Raw genomic sequence first — 16424 nt, 5'->3', positions numbered from 1 at the left:
ATTGCTCCACTGATGGTTAATCCTCCTCTATTTCGTTTACTTAGGACATCTCCAACGGTGTATCAAATATTTCATTAAATCTGAGTAAAAATTTGAAGAATTCCTGTAACTGATATCCAGCTCTCCAATAATGAATTTTGACTGTCAAAACGCAGGTCGTCCGGCTGGTTGACCGATAAAAGAAAATGCAAAAACCTATTTCCCTTCATTTCTGTTTCCCTCAATTCCTTTGCCATTTCTTTTTTCCTCCATTAAATATTTTTCACTTTTGTTTGCCTCCATTAATAATTTCCCATAACTGAAAAGCAGAGCATAATGACTAGCTCAACTTCTTATTTGTTCACTGATTGAGTACAATTTGAGAGCAAAATCAATGGCTAATTTGAGTATAATTTTGAATCTACATGTAATGCATTTGTCTCTACTATCCATGCATCACTGTTGGTAAGGAATTTAGTCTTGGTGCCACAAAAAGCAAACAACTTTGCTAAGAGCATCTCCAACGGTGACTCAAATTTTTCACCAAATTTGAGTAAAAAATGACCCATTTCACTAAATTTGATACCACTCGCTCCAACGGTTCACCTTTCAAATAATCTATCCCGGGACAACTGGGTGGTCGACCGGCCGGTTGACCGGTTAGGCAAAAAAATTTTTTTTTTTTTTTTTTTTTTTGGCGAATTGTCTGAACTTTTTTTTTGAACTTTCTGAACTTTTTCGGGACGACCGGGGTGGTCGACCGGCCGGTTGACCGGTTAGGCAAATTTTTTTTTTTTTTTTTTTTAACGGTTTGAACTTTTTTTCCTGAACTGTTTGAATCTTTTACTGGTTGACCGGTTGGTCAACCGGCCGGGCAACCGGCTGGTTGACCGGTGTACCTCTTTCAACGGTCAGTAACAGTGATTTGGTAAAATCTGTGTCTCGTTCTCAGTTTGATACTTTTTTTGCTGAAATCTCATTTTGATATCAATCTGGTGCAACGGTTGGAGCTTGAAAAAGTAGGTTTTTCATCAAAATTTGAATTTGATGCTGGGTTTGGTTCACCGTTGGAGATGGTCTAAGCTGTTGACACATTGGTTGTCTGGGAGGACATCCCCTCAATCGTCTAAACCATTGCTTTATTGTGAGAATTTTTCAAGTAAAAGGATGATCGGGTGGACATCTAGCTAGACGTTCAGTTGATCGTCCGGTGAGTCAAATCCTCAACAACTATGCATATTAAAATGCCGAAACGTGCCAAACATCCTTAGTTTGGTGAAATGATTTTTATATTCTCAATTTAATATAAATTTAACAAAACCATTGAAATAAAAAGAAAATTTATTTACCAAACTTAAATTTAGTGATGAAATTAGCTCAGCAGCGGTGGAAATGAACTTAGAGGTTCTTATGTACTTATTTGCTTTTATGAATCACGATTATTGGTCGAATCGAATCTCCAATCTCCTAGGTATAAAACAAAATTACCCTTTATTAGTAATTTTTTTGAGTGAATAAAATTTAGCCTTTATTAATGATTACGAATTAAAAAATAAATTATTACGAGATAGCCCCACCACAAATTATTTTAATTCAAAATAAACAAGCCATAAAAGTGTTGAAACAATGGCACGCGAATCACGCGAGGTCAGTCCAAAAATGCAACCTTCGGACCCACATTAGATATGACCAGTGGCTGTCTGCTTCTTCTCCACCACTCCGATTTCCATCGAACTCATTGCCGAACTCGAGACCCATGTCTTCGTTACTTCGAAAGGTTTGGGGATCGGTTTCGAACCGCCCGAATTCGAATTCGAGCTCGTCTGATCGGCGGCGAGAGATGGTGTTGGCTCAATCGTCCACTGGGGCATTTGATCGAATACCTTTCGACATATTGATTCAAATCTTGAAACTTCTCGGTCCCAAAGAAGCTGCCAAGCTCAGCTCTGTTTGCAAATCGTGGAAATTGATCGTTGCCGAGAATCGATTGTGGATGTACTTTCTTCAGAATCAGCAGGAGTCTTGGGACTCAATCTTCTTTGGCGAAACTCAACTGCGATTGGGCTATCCTCTTCAGTAAGCTCTGGATATGTGTATGCATATATATGATTTTGTTTTTATGTAGCATATACTTGAAGTTGTTTCTATACAATACAAAGTGCACAGTTGAACTCAAAGATTGAATTGCTTAATCATATCTGGTTTGTAAGGGTCTGTTTGATTAGGGTGGAAAATAAGATGGGTAGTGAAATTAATAGAAAGTCAAGTGAAAGAAAATTTTATTTTTATCATATGAATTTGGTTTTGAAATATTTGTGATAAAGTTAGAAGAAAATTGGGAAGTGAGATATCATTTGGCTACTCGGTCCTGGCCATTTTCACGAGGGAGAAAAAAAAAAAAAAAAAAAAAAATCACTAATTTCCTGTATTTATTGCAAGAAAATGAAAGCCAAATTATCATTCTGGTATGGGTTGTATCAGAAATTTAAGTGTTTTGCACTTTCAATCACTCTTGTGTTAAACGAATGCAAAGAAAGTTTTTTTTTTTTTTCTTTTTTTTGGTTCTGTTTGCTACACTTTCTGCCTTTCTTCCTAACCAAACTCACTTTAAGCTCACTTTTGTATTATTCTTTTGTTTTTTCTATTTGCCCATTAATTTGAGGTTTGTGTGCATGCTTCAGCATGAGCTTATTGTTTCTTGATAATTCTAATTTGATGGAATGTGAATGCAGGGCACTGCCTAATCAAATTTCTCAGTTGTCATTCATGCATATCTATGGTCAGCGAGCACAAGTCCCTGGCGCTATTATTATTGACGGTGTGGCACTTCAACTTCACCCACTTATGCAATTCTTCGATATTCTGAAAGACGTTTTCAAATTTTTTTACCCAATTATGCATGTGATAGCAGACAAAACTATTAATTCCCTGGATATATAGAGTAAAAGCTAGTACGTTTTATCTATCCACTGTGCTAATGGAGGAGAAACTTTTTGTAGTGTAGTAGTAATGTCCGGTTACTTATTTCAGAATTGCCAAGAGAGACTCTTGAAATATAAAAAACAGAAAACATTGAAGTGATTATTCAGTCTATCAATCACATCGGTCATCTTTATACGCTAAAGTTTTTCATTGTCGGACTATCATGTTTTCGATGTGTGTTTATTTATCTTTTTATTCTTGCAAACAGTTGGTTTGGGTTACTGCAAGTTTGGATGGAGCAAATATGCTTGTCCATCTGGCCGGTTTGCAACATTTGCGGTGAGCTTCTTGTTAAACTTGGCAGTTTAGAAGCTTTCAGGATAAATATATATACATACTTTTATACCGCATATAAGTCTGTCTGATGTGCAGGAATTTGGTAACATCGAGTCTCCAACATACACTAGACGTAGACTTTTTTTTGCAACAATTTACGACAGGTCTGTTTTCTTTTATTGGTTTCACCACATTGCATCTTAATCCTTCCTGTGTTGTTGAGATCTTATCTGATTAGATATATATATATATATATCTTAGTTGCACGAAGCGGGAGCGGGAGCGGGGAAACGTGGCCATTTAGAGGAGTCGTAAATTAGGAGCGCTTATGTATTATTTTTATTAATTATATTTTATTTATTATAATGAATAATAAATTATATTAAAATAAATAATAAATAAAAATTAGATGTTTTATTTTATAAATTTTTTAAGATTTTTTTATTATATATGATTTAAATAGATTTCTTTTAAACAATTAGATGATTTATTATATGTTAAAAAGTTAAGAAATAATTGTTAAAAAAATAAATAATAAATAAAAATTATATTATATATGATAAAATAAATAATTTTTTATTTTACAAATAAAAATTATATTGTTTATGATAAATTATATTATAATTTATAATTTATAAATTATATTATATATATTATATGATAAATTATATTTTTATAAAACAATGAAAGCGGAGAGGGAAAGAGAGAGAGAGAGAGAGAGAGAGAGAACATAATAGATCGAGAGAGGGAGAAGCAAGAGGCGCAACAGAGATGAAGAAAGAGAGAAGCAGAGACGAAGAGGAGATCGAGGGTGAGAGAAGAGAGAGAGAGAGAGACGAAGACCTAGGGCTTCGAAGAGAGGGACGAAGACTAGGGCTTCGACGGGGAAGTCAAACGGCGAGATCGAAGTCGTCGAATAGAGGATCGAAGCCAGCGATTAGGTACTCTCCTTGCTCTCTCAATAGTGCTCCTTTCTCGCATCAGATTCGCGTTTCCCTCTCCTTAGATTCGCGATTCTGCTGCGATTCTTCCTCATAAGTGCAAAATCGCGCTTTTTCCTCGGAGTCGTCGCCATCTGAAACGATTCCTGCTACTAAGATATATATATTATTTGTGATTTGTCATTGTGGGCACATTGCACAATTTATTGATACTGCTTTTGTCCTATATTTGCAATTTTAACAGTGGCATATTGGCATGTATACTTGTATTACGATCCCTGGTATCCTATAATGAATTACAAGCACTTGACTTATGTGTATACATATATATAACTTCTGATAACAAAAAGCATCTTTACTTGACTCTTCATTGTCTTTCTTATTTATTTTGTGACTCTTCCATTTTTCCCTTTTTTAAGACTTAACCCATTTCTCCTGGCAGGATGCGGGTGAAAACATCTACGCATCCAATTGTTGTGTCCATTCCAATTTGTCATTATGATGGTGAGCTAATATTTTATGATCTCCACATTTTATGCCTCTCACTATTGACTTCTGTTTATTAAAGCCTTAATGCTTGAAAACTTATACCCTTTTGCATTGACAAGCAGCTTTCTAAGAAATTTATGCCGAAGGCCTTCGTGTGGGGTTGTGATTCAATCTCCTTTTTGGTCATGTGCAGTGTTCTTTGTCTTTTGTTCAAATATTGGTCTATGATTATTCAATTTTGGCAAGAGTATCTATTGTCATGACCCAAACTCGGTACCCGGGGGTTCAGCGTCGCGACAAGATAATAAGTGAAGTCATACTAAATTAATAGTGCAGCGGAGTAAAATAAAAGGGTACCCAAATCTTCATTTAAGTATAACAAAAATATGTACATTGGAGCTTTTATTCAATTGCAATACCAGAATTGTACTATGACTACAAAGTGCCTTGTGCCTAACCCATGCACTGATTTTGACACGCCACCTGAAAGTGGTTAATAATTATAAGCACATGACAGAATGAGAAATATTATGCCAAGAGTATAGGAGATACAAAATAACCATGGATAGTTATTTAAGCTAAAACATCAGCACAACTTAATTTGAATAAACTTAATTATTTTAGTGGCAGAAACTGAAATATGGAAATTATGTAAATAAATAATCATAACTACGGTACAGAATAGAACAGAGGTCATAGGAGTGACAATCAAAACAGAGATCAATAGATCCATGACAAACAGAGGACCACAAAGTGGCCAAATAGAAGTCAATGGTTTGTTTAAGTCTTCCAAGGCTTGAAACTCCCGTGGTGGTACTTACAGAGAATAATTGTTTACAAAACCATTGTCAAATAATTATTAAAATTTAAACAAACATATCCATGGGTTTCAATTTAAACAAATAGAGTTTAGAAAATAATCAATGTATATGAATTGCGTAAAATAAATTATGGAAATCCAAAACATGCGTAAAATATATTATGGTAACTCAAGGTATAATATAACTCACCTTAAAATTAATACCTCGCTCTTTCTTTCCACTATCAAAGACCTTTATCTCTAGTATCTTCTTCCCCTTTCTTTGTTTGCCTTACCTTGAACATCTTCTCCCTATTTATAGGGAGTCAATCCGTGAGCCCCAAGCCACCACTAGTACACGTGGCACATCCAAATGCCTCTCCATCAATTCATGCTTATCCAACATATACCTTTAAGGTGACTCGCCACACATATGCATGCCTAATCATCATCTTAGGCTACTTGTCACTTACTCTGTTTTTGTTTTATTTATTTATTTATTTTGTTTTCTTTTTATAATTTAATCAACTCTAATTCGGACCCAATTAATAAAATTTCAACGTTACTAAACTGAATTAGATATTTAATTAAATTCTCATATAGTCCGATACTCGAAATTAAAATAATTTAATTCGTCAATTTCACCTTATTGAGAATCCATAATTAAAGTAGAATAAGAATTAATTAAATGTAAAATATTATACGTGGTGGAGTCGTCACAATCTCTCCCCTTTAGAAAGTTTGGTTCTCCAAACTTAATGTGCTTGTACCTGAAAACTAATCATATGGCCTTGCTTTTCCCAAGTAACTTTTCTTATCATTCGATTTTCTCATCATTTGATTGTCTTATCACCAAGGTTGTTAAAATCGGGATCCTACGTTGGATCGTTGGAGGTGTTTATAGGATCGGATCGTAGAATCGGATCGAGAATCGTAAGATCCTACCGAAAAAGACAAATTACATAATAATTTAATTTAAATAAACATTTCTTATAAAGTATACGCAAAATGAGCCTATATTCTATTAAAAAGAAGTGAATATATTGTGAAAAATATAATACTCCATGTAAAATGTACATATAATATTATACAATAAAAAACTCGATGGTAAAGTTTTTTAGTTCATCAAAAAAGAAGGTGAAGAAGAAGAAGAAGAAGAAGAATTCTATAACAAAATAATTTACAATCTACAATAATGCATAAAAAGTGAAGAAAAAATATTTAACAAAGTTGGATATGAAAATAGATTAAGAACTCAAAAGAGTAGCTTAATCGAATGATAAGGTTTGTCGTTGGCATCCCTGGTGGAGCCACAAAAGAGTCACAAAAATAATCTCTCCAAAAATTGGGATAAAATTGCAATCATCTTACCCTCCTTAGACTCCGTTAAAGCTAAGTTTGTTTTTCCGACTATTTAATTTTCTTAAATTACCACAATATTTGAATGTTTGTTTCATAATTTGTTTTTCTTAGTCTATTTGATTCAATATACTACTTAATTTTTATTATTTATTTTGACCACATAAATTGGTATTTAGACAACAAATATAAAATTTACAATAAAATATGTAATATAATACAAAACAAAGCTTGTAAATTAGATTGGATAGGATCGGATCCGGATCGGGATTCTACGAACCTATAAGATCCCACTACCAGGATCGAAAGATCCTACCTATAAGGAGTTTTTTACACGATCCGGATCGATTGTGCTCAAATGGATCGTAAGATCGTAGGATCGTAAGATTCGGATCGGGATTCTGATAACCATGCTTATCACAGGAGTTTAGCTCATTTTCATTTAGTGGTTAATAACCCAAATTGTAATTCGTCCTAATTCATATCAAAAGCTATTTAGTAAAATATAGCATATCTCAAAGTCATCCTCGTAAAATATTAAGTCATAAAATATATTAATTCCAACATACTACTCTTATTAATCACATATACTACTCCAAATAGACAAATGATATTCATGATCTTACTTAGTTTTAACAAATCAAAGTACTCCCCTATATAGTCTTCAAAATAGGTTGGGCATGTGATACAACCTCTATAACAAATTTAAATCCACAAATTTTCTGACCACAATAATTTGGTTATTTGTTCTTATGGATTCATAAGCCATCAAGTCAAATCGGTGGGGAAAAATTTTCTCCATTGGTTCCACAAGATAACTATTTAATCTCGAAAGTCAAAGACGACTCACTTAGGTGTATGATCACATTCACTTGATAGATTGAAAATTCGTTCACATTCAACATTACATTCTAGGGTCCATATCGTAGGTATTGGACCATACTCATTGTACAACGTTCCCAAATAATATAATTTTCTGACTAGTGATGAAATAGTTTTACACAATAAAATTCCCAATGATACATTCATCTTATGACAATTGACTTCAAATGAATGGATGGATTCTGAATCCATTAACATATAGACACTTTACTCACAAATTTCCTTATAACAATCTCATTCTAATTATCTTAACAATCTCATATCAAGTTTCAAATGCTCAAATAGATGAATTCTAAATTTACCCACAATCAATTCAAATTATTTAGAAGGGTGTCAATTCTAATTCAAGGCTTTTTGCATTGACTAGCATTTATTTATTTTATCTATTTATGAAGTACCAATCTTCGATCTGATCTGATTGACTTCTTGTAAATTTTTTTTTTTTTTTTGACAATCTTTCATTCGATGTCCTATTAAAGTTTCCTCTCATAAGTCAATGACATGACTGTCTATGCGGTTTATAATACGTTGGACATGTTGGGGATAGGCTCATTTCTTTACAACTTTGCTTAGGATTGTTTGCCTCTCATTCCACAAAATTTTTAAATATCTTCTTTTATTCTATTGTTAATTCTACATTTAACTTTTTCTTTTGATCTTTACTGTTTCTCATGACATGTTTGCATTGATTTCATTATGTTTTCTAATGCTTCCTCCACTTTGTGAATTTTTCCGACAGAGATTCAACAACTTCCAAACCATTTATATTTCTCATCATCTTTTCCTTAAGTCACAAAGCAAAGGTGGATAATACTTGGGGTAATGTTAGTTGAACATAGCACGATATATTCAATTGTAAGTCAAACACTTATACAAGGTCATCGGTAGGGCAACCTATTCATTTCCATGAAGTTGACCAAGAATTTTAGATGTGAAGCTACGCCGGCCGAACGTGATTTCAATCGAACTTTCAAGGTCACTCAACAAAATTATGAGACCCTATGGCTCAAACATTAGGTCCCTCCCAAAAACAACATACCTTCTTCATATCAAATAATTTCCTAGCCTCCAATCACCATAATTCCATGCACTTCATTGATCATCAGATATTTCAACTTCCCGAAATGTTCTCATAACTTAACTTCACATGTAACCACATAGCTTTCATCACTCCCATCAAAAGTTAATTCCTTATAACACCGTATTCATACAAATCAATATGCTTGTATTCCCTAATGTGCAAGTCAAAAATTACGTCTTCCTTATAGATTTCACAATAGCTCTTCACTACAACACTAAACTTACTAAACAAACCCATCCTAGACTCTTTTTTTATCGTCGAAGTTCCGTAATAACCGTTAATTCTTATAATACTATATTTTCACAAATCATCATATTTGTACTCCCTAATATGCCAGTTTACAATTCTAATGTCCTTATAACGTTAGACATTTCTCAATAGTTCTTAGCTCTTGGTCTCAATATCACACTTACTAAACATCGCATTTTAGTTTCCTCCTAATTATCAAAATTTAATAACAGCTTTAAATTCTTAAACCCAATGCTTATGCTATTTAACGAACACGTCTCGGTCCTCTTATAATCATCAAAGTTCCCTGTAGCTCATAGGTTTTAACCTTAATACTTACATATATGCATATTCTTCAATGCACAATTTATCACTTATTTACTAGATGCATGCAACTTCTGTATGTATAATCACACAAAACTATAATGCCAAACACATGACTGACCACCTATCTTTTCCATTCTTAAATATAAAATAGCAAATTTCCCAAACTCCTGGGGCCAAACTGTGATTTCACAACTACATGGGCCAAAATGAAAATTTCCAGGAATCTTGTGACTGAATTGTAATTTTTGAAAACTTCAGGGACCCAAATTGCAATTTTCAAAATATTTTGTTGATACCAACAGAATATTCTGTGATGATGTCTACCTAAACATCTAAATCCTTAGACGCTGCTAAGAGGATTCGAACTCCTGACTACCTTATCAGCACCATACGCCTTAATCATTAAGCCAAACTCATTCTTGTGATTCCTTTATCCCAAATAAATATTTAAAGTATCTAGATTGGCTACAAAATGGTCATCTTCAACCTCTTGGCCGCATTGACTTTATGTGCAAAGATTTGACCGGCACGTGTAATCCACCTTGACCTTTGCTTTGCCTGTTCTTTCTGGGTTTGGACTCCTACCTCCTGTATGCTTGAAACTTGATTTTGAGCAACTTAAAATTTGACAGTTTCGGAAACCCTTTCACTTTTCTTTTCCTATACCTGCCATCCACTCTTACCAATTAATATTTTCCCTTTTTTTTTTTTGAAACCCACGTGATGAGTTTGTGTGTGTGTGTGTGTGTGTGTTTTTTTTTTTTTTTTTTTTTTTTTTTTTTTTTTTTTTTTTTTCCTACTTCTTCTTCTTTTGCCTATTCTTCCTCTTACTCTATTTAGGTACGGACCAAACACGCAGACCAAACACTTATTCTTTCTTACTCATTAGCAGCATCCGACGCCCTGCTTTTTTGCTTCCCTGTAATGTTTATATCAAATTTGGTACAAAATCACACAAACTTATCATGCATACCCTCATCCCACTACGTAACTGTGCGTGTGTCCTGTACTCTAATATGTTATTTTTGAAAAACCATTACTCTGATACCATTTGTCATGACCCAAATTTAGTACCCGAGGGTTCGGCGTCGTGACAAGATAATAATTGAAGTCATAACAAATTAATAGTACAACGGAGTAAAATAAGAGGGTACCCAAATTTTCATTTAAGTATAACAAAAATATGTACATTGGAGCTCCTATTCGATTGCAATACCAGAACTGTACTATGATTACAAAGTGCCTTGTGCCTACCTCATATACTGGTTTTGACGCGCCACCTGAAAGTGGTTAACAACTATAAGCATGTGGCAGAGTGAGAAATATTATGCCAAGAGTATAGAGAATACAAAATAACCATGAATAGTTATTTAAGCTAAAACATTAACACAACTTAAATTGAATAAACTTAATTATTTTAGTGGCAGAAACTGAAATACGGAAATTATGTAAAATAATAACGATAACCACAATACAAAACAAAACAGAACAGAAGTCACAAGAGTGACAATCAGAATAGAGGTCAATGGATCCATGACAAACAGAAGACCACAAAGTGGCCAAACAGAAGTCAATGGTTTATTTAAGTCCCCCAAGGCATGGGACTCCCATGGTGGTACTTACAGAAAATAATTGTTTACAAAATCATTGTCAAATAATTATTAAAATTTAAACAAATATATCCATAGGTTTTTATTTAAACAAATGGAGTTCAGAAAATAATTAATGTAATTGAATAGTAATATAATTTATAAAATACGAATTGCGTAAAATAAATTATGGTAATTCAAAACATGCGTAAATATACTATGGTAACTCAAGGTATAATATAACTTACCTTAAAATTAATACCTCGCTCTTTCTTTCCACTATCAAAGACCTTCTTTACCTCTAGTATTTTCTTCCCCTTTCTTTGTTTGCCTTACCTTGAACATCTTCTCTCTATTTATAGGGAGTCAATCCGTGAGCCCCAAGCCACCACTAGTACACGTGGCACATCCAAATGCCTCTCCATCAATTCATGCTTATCCAACATATGCCTTTAAGGTGACTCACCACACCTATGCATGCCTAATCATCATCTTAGGCTACTTGTCACTTGCTTTGTTTTTGCTTTATTTATTTATTTATTTATTTTGTTTTCTTTTTATAATTTAATCAACTCTAATTCGGACCCAATTAATAAAATTTCAACGTTACTAAACTGAATTAGATAGTTAATTAAATTCTCATATAGTCTGATAATCAAAATTAAAATAATTCAATTCGTCAATTTCACCTTATTGAGAATCCATAATTAAATTAGAATAAAAATTAATTAAATGTAAAATATTATACGTGGCGGGGTCGTCACATCTATGTTATCAGAGCAGATATTTTTAACTAAGGTTAAGAGAAGCAGAAAACATGTTCTAAAAACTTGAATGCCGATTGCATTGAAGGGCCGGCCAGTAGAAGGAAATAAACTGTTTAAAACCCTCTACAAGTGATCATCTGTTGTTTCTCATAAATGGATATTCATTTTTTGTAAGGGCAGATACCCTTCCCCTCTTTCATAAGTGATCATCTGTTGTTTCTCATAATGTTCTATGTTAGAAAGTTTTTTTCAACTTAAAAAAGTCATACCCAATGCACAAGGCTCCTACTTATAGTAGGGTTTGGGTGAGATAATAGGTAGGCAACCTCACCCACTAGGCTGATTCTCTTGACTCAAACCCACACCCCAAGGCTGGGGTTGGATAGCACTTGTCATCGCGCCAAGTCAAGTCCTTTGATTGTTTTTCCAACTCAATTCACATTTTAACTCATTGCTTCTTGTTATTGTCATATTTATGTGGGTTAAACCAACACACACACACAAAGAGTGTTCTGAAGTTCTTAGGCCCTCTGTCACAAATTTTTTAGAGACTGGATTCAAAATAACGGAAAAACTCTTAGATCATTCCTTTGTAATAATTTTATTTTGGTTGGCTTTTGTTGGAAGCATAGGACTGACTGGGTTTTTATAGCAGCTTAATAATTACCAAAACTTATGGGAACATGTAATAGGTGTACTTGTGATTAATAATAACTAAACTTTATGTTGGCATCCAGCTGACCACTTTATGTGGAAAAAGAACCTGCATGATCCTTTTCCTTATATTTACCCCCTTCCAGTGTAACTTTTGTGAGATTTGGTGATATGGTAGATGAGGAAATGGATTCATGATTGGGGTTGATCACACTTTTTATTCTCCTCCTTACTTTCCCCTCCTTTTCACTCCTGCAATAGCATTTCCGATGATCTGATTTGTCTTTTTTTAATATATATTTTATTTTTAAATGTATTATTCTAGATACAGAATCTGCTAAAGCATCTAGAAGGCAGCTAAAAGAAACCATGTACTCAGTTCTGTTTGATATGAATGTCCCTGCTGTTTGTGCTATCAATCAGGTAGAGTATTTATGTATTTTATTTTCAGCATATTTTGATGGTTTTTATAAGGTAGAAAAGCAAAGAGGTTATCAAACTTGGATTCCTTAGTTTATTTCTGTATAGAATGACCAACAAAACTGTTTTGTTGTTGTTCTCTCTTACCCCCTAATGCAATTATCGTATTAAATGTGTAGGCAACTTTAGCTTTGTATGCAGCAAGACGAACTTCAGGAATTGTTGTTAACATTGGTTTCCACCAGACCTCTGTTGTTCCAAGTAAGCTATAGGATCTCATTTTAATTTCAAAATTGATATTTGAGCAACTTTCCTGCAGTTGTACTGTGCAAGTGGGCCTAAGCTTTACGAAACTTTCCAAAATGCAATTGATTACTTAGAGTTGCACAGAATGCTTATACTTTCCCTTCAACTGTTGTCATTATTACATCAGTTTTAGAAATCCTGCATTTCTACCTGTTGCTTTAATTTTTTTCAGCAATCTCATTAATCTCTCTCTCTCTCTGTTCTATTCTTGTTTATGCATAAAAAATGGCTAGGTGTTCACTGCTGTCTTCTTGTTCTCTATTAAATGATTTCTGTTGAATTTCTCTTTTCCTAATTGTGCATGGTCACCTGTGACTCAGATTTCTAAGTTTTGGATTCTATTCTACAGTTTTACATGGTCAAGTCATGCGCAAGGTGGGTGTTGAAGTTGTGGGAATGGGAGCATTGAAGCTTACAGGATTCCTTAAGGAACAAATGCAGCAGAAAAATATACATTTTGAGTCACTGTACACTGTGCGCACATTAAAAGAGGTATTGACATTGCCCTTTGCTCTGTGGACTTTGATATTTGTCTTTCCTCTCATCAATGAGGAAAAGTTTGGGCAGAAGTCTTGCTGGCTTGTCAGCATGCGGAGTAAATGTGACATTCACCAATTGATTGTTCTAGTCAGCTGGATGGCTCTAGAAGTCTTGAATTCCCCCCTAGAATCCAAGAAGAAATAGCAGTAAGTAATGTTGGAAACACAGGGCTTTGTCCAGTACTTGGGATTTCGTATGTATAGACATCTGTAAACTTCCCTCCTCCAGCTTCTTTCTCCTGCAGCTCTTCAAACAGGCAGGGGTATGGTATGGTTTTAGGATCGAAATGGATTGCCTTTGCCCGACTGAAAGTTGAGAAAAGGGATGCCTACAACTCGATGAGTTCTAGGAGCCTCAAGTCTATGGCAAGACACCCATGTGGTTAGCTCTCTTTCTAGGGACAACCTTTTTTATTGTCTAATTGATGAAATCCGATTGATAATTCAAAGCCCTGGAAAATTTCACTTCTGATGCTGATCCATGAAAAGTTCACTTCTTAGTGCTTTTGGGTAAATTCAATTACTGATTTTAGCTTTTATAAACTTTTGTTGGTGGTATAATTAGTTCAGCTTGTCCCCCAATAGCCAGGTTGATAGCTCATAGGACCACTAAACCCCTTCTAAAACACCAACTATTTTCTAGCTCTTAATTTGATTTGATCAGGACATATTTTGGCAGCACAGTCTCAAATGCTGGGAGGGTTTTGCTGAATCCCCTCACTGAAGTATATGAATCCTGCTAATAAGATTTTCAAGTGGATTTTCCAGACTTGAACAGTTGCCATAGGGTTCTCCACAAAATAACAACTGAAGCCTAGTATAATGTTTATTACTCATTTGCTGCATATGTTTGACTTCACTTTGGTAATTGTACCATACTTTCCTGCTTTATCACACACTATACATATTGCCTGATTTTGTCTGGGTTTAATGCACTCACAGAACCTATGTTATGTTGCTCTTGATTATGATGCTGAACTATCCAAAGATACAGAAGGGTCATTTGAAGTTGCAGCAGAAGGTTGGTTTACTCTTTCGAAAGAACGATTTCAAACAGGGGAGATTTTATTTCAGCCATGCATTGCAGGAGTGTAAGTCTAAGTTTTCTTACATCTTGTTATAATATGTGGTGATTTGATCAATGGTAGATATTGTTTGCTCATACTTTACTGTGTCCTCCAGTTTCCTGTGCTTTTATACTTATTTTCTGATTAATTCATCATGTACTGTCTGTGTCTGGTACAGGCGTGCAATGAGTTTGCAACAGGCAGTAGCACTTTGCATGGACCATTGTCAAGCTGCGGAATTGACAGGCGATGACAGTTGGTTCAAGACTGTAGTTTTGTCAGGAGGGACAGCATGTTTACCAGGATTAGCAGGTAACTTTCAGTTATCTATGTGAATTTCAGTGACAAGGGTAGGAGATGAGAGCGGGAATATAAGTTCTTTTAATCAAACTGCATTAAAAAGACAGGTGAAGAAATAATAGTACAGAAACAATGCGTTAAATAAATAAATAAAAATGAGATACATATAAATTGAGTTGAAAATCTTTTGACTTTATCTTTGATCTTTGTTTCCCAGAAAGGTTAGAGAAGGAACTCCGTGGACTTATTCCCCAATCCATGTCCAATGGAATAATAGTGATTCCTCCTGTTTATGGTGCCGATTCTGCATGGTTTGGGGCAAAGCTTATCAGCAATGTAAGCTACTGCACTAAATCACTGAACATCTTTGGACATACCGAAACAACACACATTGCCATATATTAGTGCATACTTATCTTTTATTTTGATAAATTAGAGTGTTTGTCAAGCTGCAAGAGACATTCTATGCTAACTTCTTCCAGTATGAGCTCTAGTGAAGTTATTGCTGCAATTCTGTGGGGTTATAACAATATTTAGTCAAAAGAAAGATTGAGCAGCACAGGTTTTAAACACTTCTTCATGCAATTACAGGATCAAATATTCAGTTGAAATAGACTCTAGTTCTTGTTAAGTGACTTGTGCAGTTGAAGCTTAGGGCTTAGCCAAATGCAATAAATATGAATTGTATGCATTATCATCATGCTTAGCCAAATGGCCTTTGATAGAGCCGCGTGGAGAAGGAGGATTCATGTAACCGACCCCATTTGATGGGACTTAAGGCTTGGTTTGGTTATCATCATGCTTGCACTCCCCAGACCCCATTTTAACAGGATTCTTGTGCATTAAGTTGCAACTTATTAATTTTTTATTTTATTTTTTATCACCATTCTGTGAGGTGAATCTATTTCTATTTGTGCTGACGCAGCTGAGCACCTTCCCTGGCCCCTGGTGCATGGTAAAGAAGCAGTTCCGGTATAAGTCCAGGCACAGCCTCTTGTGGTGAAAGTGTCCAAACCCATCTCTGTCCTGGCAATCTTCGACAAATTACTTTCAGTTTGCCAAGAAAACAAGCTATCAAGTTGTAAAATGCGAGGTGAAATCACTCTGTTATTATCTGAAATCACCTGAATCTATTTATTCACAAGTATAAACTGTAAACATCCTTGAACCAGAATTTTTGTTGGGCCCTGTAGTTTGATGTATCATAAGTGGCACAAATAAAACATGCATTGTATAGCATAGATTTTTAGGTGAAGTTACTTTCTACAAAACTTCACATGAATTAATAAGTTCAACTTGATTTGATATTGTAATGGTTTTAATAGCAGAGCTCTCTCTCCGTCTTTCTCATTGTAATTCATACTCTTTAGTGTCCTATCAATGAAATAAAATCACATTTCATGTGATATTAATAGTTTTAACAATCGTAAGTTGAAATG

At 34.5% G+C, this 16424-nt stretch overlaps 1 protein-coding gene across 1 annotated transcript; it reads left to right on the top strand.

Moving 5' to 3' along the window:
* Nucleotides 1-1575: 1575 nt before the first annotated feature.
* ARP8 (actin-related protein 8) lies at nt 1576-16409 on the top strand. Its single transcript, XM_028261233.2, has 12 exons — nt 1576-2055; nt 2712-2797; nt 3170-3240; nt 3334-3401; nt 4621-4682; nt 12679-12776; nt 12953-13034; nt 13429-13571; nt 14561-14709; nt 14864-14997; nt 15203-15321; nt 15911-16409. The coding sequence occupies exons 1-12, from the start codon at nt 1736-1738 to the stop codon at nt 15986-15988; spliced, it is 1410 nt and encodes a 469-aa protein (XP_028117034.2). The 5' UTR covers nt 1576-1735; the 3' UTR covers nt 15989-16409.
* The last annotated feature ends 15 nt before the right edge of the window (nt 16410-16424 follow it).

This window comes from Camellia sinensis, chromosome 8 (assembly GCF_055761805.1).
Source record: "Camellia sinensis isolate YWXY chromosome 8, ASM5576180v1, whole genome shotgun sequence".
NCBI lineage: Eukaryota > Viridiplantae > Streptophyta > Magnoliopsida > Ericales > Theaceae > Camellia > Camellia sinensis.
This window is presented reverse-complemented; position numbering and strand designations above follow the sequence as displayed.

Bases quoted from the DNA above. Each gene is read 5' to 3' on its own strand.
- ARP8 (XM_028261233.2), top strand. From the start codon at position 1,736: ATGTCTTCGTTACTTCGAAAGGTTTGGGGATCGGTTTCGAACCGCCCG. The intron at 2,798-3,169 runs GTGTGGCACTTC...TCTTGCAAACAG, and splicing joins TGGCGCTATTATTATTGACG to TTGGTTTGGGTTACTGCAAG. The intron at 14,998-15,202 runs GTAACTTTCAGT...TTTGTTTCCCAG, and splicing joins ATGTTTACCAGGATTAGCAG to AAAGGTTAGAGAAGGAACTC.